The sequence below is a fragment of the Mastigoproctus giganteus genome, chromosome 2, assembly GCF_048544385.1.
Source record: "Mastigoproctus giganteus isolate SK-2022 chromosome 2, ASM4854438v1, whole genome shotgun sequence".
NCBI lineage: Eukaryota > Metazoa > Arthropoda > Arachnida > Uropygi > Thelyphonidae > Mastigoproctus > Mastigoproctus giganteus.
The window spans coordinates 13,911,554-13,920,174 of record NC_143576.1 but is presented as its reverse complement, the minus strand read 5'-3'; the positions used below and the strand labels follow the sequence as shown (position 1 = coordinate 13,920,174).

The following is an 8,621-nucleotide window of genomic DNA, read 5'->3' as shown; positions in this document are numbered from 1 at the left end:
AAAAAATAGGAGAGTTGGAAAAGAAGCTTCCTATATCTAAAATAAAGGTAATCCTTGTTGATTTATAATATAATAGAATATAGGAATTATCGAGCACTTAATAGCTCTCAATTATCAAATCTATTAAATACTGAGTTATGCAAAGCCATTCGAAAGAGATTCAGAGAGGACATAAGATTTAATACAAGAAAAGTAGAACAAACATTAAGGGAAAACAAAGGACTTAAATCAGTGCCATGAGCAGTAATACAGAAAGACAAATGATACTGAAACTGAAGAATAGCAATGGTGTACTTATAAATAGCATAAGACTACTATAGAGAATTATACAAGAAGTGAGGGAATGATGCCAGCAATGGGGAAGATGGATCACAAATTAGTAACACATATGACATACCCGGCCCCGGGGGAAGATGAAGTTACTGTAGAGTTAAAATTGGGAGGACGAGACGTCACAAACTGGCAAGACTTCGAAATGCATTAGAAAAGCCTTGAATTACTATTGTTTATTCATCAATACGGTAGCTATTTGTTGTACTAATTTTCTCATTACTTGCATATTCAAGAATTATCAGCCGATGCAGGGATGACTAAGTTATGTGAATTAAAGCGTCTTGGTCAGATTTAAAAGGACTTTTCAGGGAGTATGCCTATGGAATGGAATAATGCAATCATTGTTTTGCTGCATAAGAAATGAGTTAAATCAGAAATTGGAAATCATAGACCAATTAGTTTGTTATCCTACATCTGCAAGTTGTTTGCAAGGGTCATTACTAACAGATTAGAAAGAATACGTGGTGAAAATCAATGGAAAGAGCAAGTAACTTTAGGATAGGATTCTCAACTATGGATCGATCACCTTCACGTAATATCACAGCTAGTGGAGAAAGGAAATGAATATAAAACACCGCTGTGCTTGGTATTTGTGGATTATGAGAAGGCATTTGACCATACAGCATAAGCAATGTTTCGGGCACTGGAAAGACCAGGCATAGATACCCCATATATTATGATTTTGAAGAAAATATATGAGAATGCTACCTCCTTTATTAGACTAGACAACGACAGTAGCAAATTTAAAATTGAAAAAGGAGTTATCTCCGAAGTTGGTTACTGCTGCCCTTGAGGAAATTTTCAGATTGGACTGGTCACAGAAAGGAGTCAATGTGAATGGAGAGTACCTAAACCATTTATGATTTGCAGATGACATTGTGATCATGAGGAAAATCTTAATCAGTTATGCAGAGTTAGTAAGGATTTTGGACTAAAGATGAATATGGCTAAAACAAAAGTAATGATGAACAAGTATGCTACAGAAAGGGATATATTCATTGAAGGAGCAGTAATTGAAAAGGTGGATTCATACACTTATCTGGGACAAGTTGTTAGCTGTAATAATGATAAATGGCTGGAAGTCAAGAGAAGAATAAATTTTGGATGGATGGCCAATGGCGGAGATGAAATTCAAGAGTTCGTGGGCCATTGCACAAAACAGAAAGAACTGGAAAGTTGCTGGAGAGGCCTTCATCCTCCAGTGGATTGAAATTGGCTGATGATGAAGATTCCTATGGTTATCTGTGCATGGAATTACAAAGGTATACCATTTAACTTATCAAAGAATTTTATTATTATTAACTAAAATGGGTACTGTATACTGAAAAGGTTAGAGCTTCCAATTACTGCTACTTGCAACGATTGATCAGAAGGGGTACCAAATTGTTAAGACTAATTGAATTTTTTATATAAGCTCTTAATAGATTTGATAATTGAGAGCTGTTAAGTGCTTGATAATTCCTATATTCTATTATATTATAAATCAACAGGGATTACCTTTATTTTAGATATAGGAAGCTTCTAGTCCAACTCGCTAATAATTCTTGAGGATGGCGATATCTATTTTGTAAAGCAGGTGGGACATCTTCCCCACTGTCAGAACCGTAGTGTTCAGACAGTTTTAATTGTGAATTGCTCCGTTCCTATGACGCCTGAAAAGTTCTAGTCCGACTTAAGGAATGTAGAGAATAATCCCCCCCCCCCCCACATCCAAATTTATTAGACCCCTAAATTTAACTGTAAAGTCCAGCTATAGGACCGAAAGAAATAATCGGTCCATATTTATTAAACAGTTTAGACCTCAAAAATCTAATTTTATGCCAATCCAAGTAATGGTTTCCATGCTGCCAGAAGTATGGTGTTTGTAGACAGCAGCCATGAGCGCTCACTGTTGAGACCGCACGGTCTGAACACTACGGTTCTGACAGTGGGGAAGATGTCCCACCTGCTTTACAAAATAGATATCGCCATCCTCAAGAATTATTAGAGAGTTGGAAAAGAAGCTTCCTATATCTAAAATAAAGGTAATCCCTGTTGATTTATAATAAGCTCTTAAGAAAATATAACTTCTTAAACTACTTATTATAAAAAATAAAATTATAAAAAAAATACTAAACTAATGTTTTTGTTTGATAACTGAAGCACTGTACTTTGGTATACTGTGAATAATTTCGATTCTTATTATATGTCCCTGTATAATGTGAGTTAAATAAACAGTATCTTAACCAAAAAAAAATGCCTTGGACATTTAGGTTATTGAAATTGCACATTAGTGTTTAAGGGTTAATCAACTGCAGCTATTGATAGTTCTGTTACTACTGATGAACTAGCAGACTTCAAATCATTCCTTTTAATATAAAAAATATGTAAGAAATACCTTATGTAATTTTAGGTTTTTCAGCTTCACTAATTGCTTCATGCATGGTATTCAAATGTAAATGAATAGCTGTTGCTACAGTACTGGTAGTTTTTCAGAAACTGAATAATACTGAACTTTCAGTACACCTACAGTGCATTATACCTATGGATTCTAATGAAAAATTTCAATTGCTTTATCATTATTTAGCCTTTCATTTGTAAAGCCAAAAAACAGTTAATGCTGCATGTGTAACTTGAATAAAGTGGGAAACATGGGTATATTTATGTCATATGTATAGTTGCTTAAAGAGCACATGTGGATAAAATATTACTGTAGACTTGTGCCATGGAAATATTTATAGACACCATGGGCATGCCCCTTCATTCCCTATACACATTGTGCATTCCAAAATGGAAATCACCATTCCTTATATCAGGCTGACACCAAGTCTCAGTTAATCCTGTTATATAATTTAACATTATTATAACATTTAATGGCATTAACACCCAAATAAATTGGTTTTGCAACAACTACTAATTAATTTTTATTTTCAGATGGCAAAGCCCAAAGGTGAGAAGAAAGGAAAGTCCGCTCTTAGTGAAGTAGTAACAAGGCAGTATACCATTCATCTTCATAAACGTCTGCATGGAGTGTGAGTAACTTTTAAACTTTTTATTCTAGTTAAGTTTGTGAGTGTCAACAAAGGATTTTTTGCCACAGAAAAACTGCACTTTGCTACACAGTTCTTAGTATACAACCTGAATGTGTCTAGCTGATGGCTTAAGAATCATCTTTGCACAAAGCCCACTTGAAGGTCTGCATTTCTGTTGGTGGTCGTGGGTATTTGCTAATTTGGCAACCTTTTTTTGTTAATACAATGTCCTCTTTTACTACAGAATATTAGTTGCTATCCTTTTCTTGAATATAAAGTATTGTGTGTGGAGAGACAGTCGGTTGGTTCTGTTTTATGGTGAATTAAAAATGAGTGAGGAATGCAAGGCAATGTGGGAAAGTCGTAAAGCAGTTTTTGCTAATGTAAGTTAGATGAAAGGTATCTTGACCAATGCTAGGAAAGTTCCTAAAATAGTGAATGTTACTAGTACTGCTTAAAAATACTTAAGTTTCAGTCCATTTTAAAATGCAACTGAACCAGGGCTAGGTGTGGGTCAGAGTGCATAATACAGGTGACCCCCGCTTAACGCTGATAGTTCGTTCTGGGAAAACAGAGCGCTAAGTGAATCCGCGCTAAGCGAGCGCCATATTCCCATAAGGTAACATGTATTTGTGAGTTGCGGTCTATTCCATAGGATATTTTCTAATCAATAATAAATGGTAGTGAAAATATGCACCAATGTCGATTAAAAATATTTAATATTCAAAATTTTGTACATATAAAATATTCTACATTATATACACATATAATTATGAGGTAATTAACTAACGAAAATCATGAATTTATTAATTCGATGGCCCTGTGCTCTCGGGTTTTCGTATCTTTGGACTGAAAAATGTGTCAATTTTGGGTTGTGCTTTGGCCCTCTTCCTCTCATTGTACAACATCATGTAGGAATTCATTTCTTTCTTCAAATTTCTTATTACCTTGGCACTTCGTTCCATGTCAGGGTTGTTCTCCCGGAAATAATCACACATTTTTTCGAAGTGTTCAAAAGCTTCACTAAGTCCTTTTGCAGTCAGCGACTTCATCGGTTCTTCATCTATAGTATCTTGATCATCATCTCCCTCAATAGCAAGCTCTTGTTCTTTTATAATTTCCATTAGTTCTTCATTAGAGAGGCCATCCTTGTCGTTGTCGATCATCTCTTGTACGATGTCTTCGTTAATTTCGTGTAATCCTGCTTCTTTTCCGAGCTCAACAATTTGTGTTTTAACATTTTCAACGGAATCATCAGGTTCCTGGGAATGCTTTATGCAATTTTTCCAAACTTTCCTCCACACTCCATTCATGGTTTTCTGAGTCACTTCATCCCAGGCACTTGAAATGTTGTAAATGGCGGTTTTAATGTTATAGGATTTCCAAAACTCCTTTAAGCTCGGTACATTTTCAGTGTTGATGGCTTTAATAGCTTGGGAAAAGGTGTTCCTTATGTAGTACGCTTTAAATGTTGCAATTATTCTTGGTCCATTGGTTGGATCAGAGACGTAGTGTTTGGAGGCATGTAAAAAACTTTTATGTGATTGTTCAAGTCTTCTAAGCTCTCTTTGCTTGGGTGTCCTGGCGCATTGTCCATGATTAGAATAGCTTTATAACCAATGTTATGTTATTTTTTGCACAATATTTTTCCACTGCAGGACAGAACTCAGCATACCAATCAATGAAAAGCGGCCTGGTTACCCAAGCTTTTTTATTAGCCTTCCAGATTACAGGTAGGTTTGATTTAGCTAAACCTTTAAGAGCCCTTGGATTTTCGGAATGGTAAACTAAAAGGGGTTTTAATTTAAAATCCCCCGCAGCGTTACCACCCAACAACAAAGTTAACCGATCCTTCGCCGCTTTGAAGCCTGGCATGTTTTTTTCTTCTTTCGATATGAAACTTCTTTTAGGCATTCGTTTCCAAAAAAGACCTGTTTCATCTATGTTAAAAACTTGTTGAGCAGTATAACATCCCTCTTCAATAATTTTAACAAATTCTTTTTTGAAAGTTTCGGCTCCTTGTTGATCTGCACTTGCAGCTTCTCCCTGTATTGCTACGTTGTGCAGGTTATAGCGCTTTCTAAATCTATCAAACCAGCCCTTACTAGCGTTAAATGGTTCCACATTTTTTTCGGGGTGAGCTCCCTTTAAATCTTCATATAGGCTCTTCGCTTTTTCTTTAATAATAATTGAACTTAACGGAATTCTACGTTGAATGTTGTCTTCAATAAAATTATGTAGAAGTTTCTCCATTTCAATCATAATAGCCGGCCTAGCCCTGGTCAATTTAGTTGCCTGCAGGGGAACAGCTGTTTTTCCAGCTGCTAAAATTGATTCTTTATTTTTTATGATTGTTCTTACAGTTGAACCTGCCAGTCCTAAATTATTGCACACATCCACTTGTCTTTGACCGGAATCAATTCTCTTCAAAACGTCTAATTTAATTTTCAAACTCAATGTTTTTCTTACCTTTCCAATCTTTGCACCGTGTCCAGACATTGTTGCTTTTTCATTCTTATCTGCCATAACTCTCTGCAAATGTAACTGCGTTGCACTGATTGTGATACGATGTTCGAGTACAGTAAACTGTCTGTATGTCTAACACTGTATGCACTGAATGATATCTAGAATTCCTCTGGCAAGTGAGCTGAAGACGGTGACAAATGTTTTATTTATCTGAAAAGTTCGATTTTACCGTGCAGTAAAATCAAATGGTTGTTTATTGCAGGAAAAGTACTGTAAATTAATTATGGTGTGACTCATGGAGAATGTTTATGGAATTTCCAAAACAGTAAAACAAACAAATTTTATGTACTTCGGGTAACCACAAGGTCAGAGGAGTTCAGAAGACAAGAGAATACTGTACAAGAAACAGCACCGCATTTAGCACTCATGGGATTGATTGTGTGAAAAACATTTAGCAAGTTATAGTTCCCACAGTAAAACAAAAGAAGAGATAGGGAGTAAATCTATTTTTAGTATCTCTCTATTACAGGTAAGAACAGAAAATGCAGACTTCTTAACAACATATGACACTGGATGGTAAATGTTTTCAACTTGAGTACTAAAAAAGAATTTCTCCCTTGAAACTATCCACACCAAGAAAATAAGAGCATATAGAAAGTTTCAATTTTGTACATAGAGTAGAAATTATAAAAATAATTACTGTAGTTAATTTCATGGTGGCTAATTTCTCCTTTTGCCAAAAAAAAAAAAAAAAAAAAAAAGGCTCAAAACAGACTGGACTGAAGACGGATTTGCCAAAAATTCAATCTGTATGCTAGTAAAATAGCGTTACAGTGAGTTTTGACAGCGTTATAGTCAGATACGGGTTATAATGTAAGAACAGTGTTATAGTGAATCAGCGTAAAGCGAACCACGTTATAACGGGGGCCTGCTGTAATGCCATTTCAGCTTGTTATGCACATTAATGTTGTATACATACTTGATTATTAAAAATAAGATATTTTGTTAAAATAACATTTTGTAGTTGCATTATTTTCTTAATTTACTTTAATAAATTGCATAGGTGTAGTGAATTGGGCAGTTGCCTGGAGCAGACATTCCCAACCAGTGTGCAACAAAAATTTAGCAATATTCAGCCCCTACTATCAAGTTTTGCTCGTGTGGATCTAGCTCTCTTGGCCCACAACTGGTGTGACTGGTATATTGCCTTGTACAGTACAACACTGAATATAATTTGATGTAGTTAATTCTGAAGGTCGTGCATGGTTTCTGCTGTATTTCCTAGAGCTAGTGGTGGTAAATTTTTATTTAATTTTTTTTATTTTTATTTATTTCTTGAATATCGTTATTGCAGTAGAAGTGAGACTGCAAACAGTAGCGCAAAAACATTATTCTTGATTTTGTGTTATGAATTGTACTTGCAATAGATTATGGTAAAGGAAAGGAAGTTGATAACTAGTGTTGATAGCAGTCCAGCATCTGAACGAATTTGCTATTACAAACTTGTCTGCTCAGCCCCGGGTACCATCGATCTTCCCTGCGACTTCTACTGTGATTACATTAGAGAGAGAGATAAGTCTTTCCCTTTGAGTTGAGATGTTTTTTTCTTCCATTATTCTAATACATAATAAGAGTATTCTTTCTTAAAGCATAAGGAAGAAGCTTCCAGAAAGGAAAGTAATTTTTCTGCTTACTAAACCTTCTATTTTACCCGCTTGGTCACTTGGTGGCACTACACCTGCCTCCCCGTGGCGGGGCTGGACCTGGGTGAAAAGACACCACCCAGGACTAAAAGGAGTTTAAAATGGACCAAACTAACAACATGAGATTGGAGAAAGTTAACTTCAATAAATCTGATGACTCACAACTGAACATGTCTCAGGCTAAGAGAATGGAAATCAACAGCTCTCAGCTTACTGTTCCTTTCTTTTTGGTGATACTTGGGATACAACATTTGATATTTCTTTTGCTGTCAGTGTTTAAAGTGAAGATATTGCACAATGTTTTTTCCCATGGAAGAATATTGTGCAATACCTAGAAAGCTCTGAATATTTTGCTTCCTTTCTTATCTTTTTAACAATGCTAAACTAAATTTTCACCCACAAAAACACTTGCTGAAAAAAATTATACAAAATTGCAAGAATGGAAGATATCTGCTATCTAGACAAGAATTTAATGATAAATTTAGATAGTCTGGAGGCCCTATAGCATGGTTTCCCAAAGTGTGGTCCGCGATCCCAGTACCTGTTCCCTGAAAAGAAAATACTGGTCTACGAACAACTTATTTGAAATACATCTACATTAAACTATAAGAAAATTTCCTTTCCTAAAATGTCAATTTTATGTAAACCTTTTGATAATAAACAAAGAAATGAATTGCCTATCTTTCCCCGACGTACGAAAGAGATATGTTCCAGTACTTCTTACGTAACTCGGGAATGATTAATAAAATATTGCTGCTATATCCCTGATATGCCAAAATTATAAAAACCATAATATCCTCAGAAGAATGAAGAAAAATAGTTATATATTTTTAATTAGTTCAATTAAAAACTTTTTTTGGAGACAGCGGTGAAGTAGCTGGAGTGGCACATAAGAAAATAAAACATAAAAGGAAGAAAAAACTCATGTTATTGTACTATAAAAACTGATTTGTATTTTGTAGTCTTGGTTATTATAGTTGACTTCATTGGCACCGATCATCTCACTGTTGCCACTGACAAATCTGAATTCTGTGCGATGCTTGTTGACGTTTGTCCATTTTCATGCTTACTTATTTTAGTTTTCTGATCCAACTCGATCACTTTCCTT

The 8,621-nt window shown here is 35.2% G+C and overlaps 1 protein-coding gene across 1 annotated transcript in view; it reads left to right on the top strand.

Moving 5' to 3' along the window:
• The window catches only part of RpL31 (ribosomal protein L31), a 47,378-nt gene that overhangs the window by 7,968 nt on the left and 30,789 nt on the right, over positions 1 to 8,621 (top strand). The window contains exon 2 of the mRNA XM_090390357.1: positions 3,247 to 3,344. Within this exon, the coding sequence (XP_090246483.1) occupies positions 3,247 to 3,344 (98 nt within the window). The remainder of the gene's footprint in view (positions 1 to 3,246; positions 3,345 to 8,621) is intronic.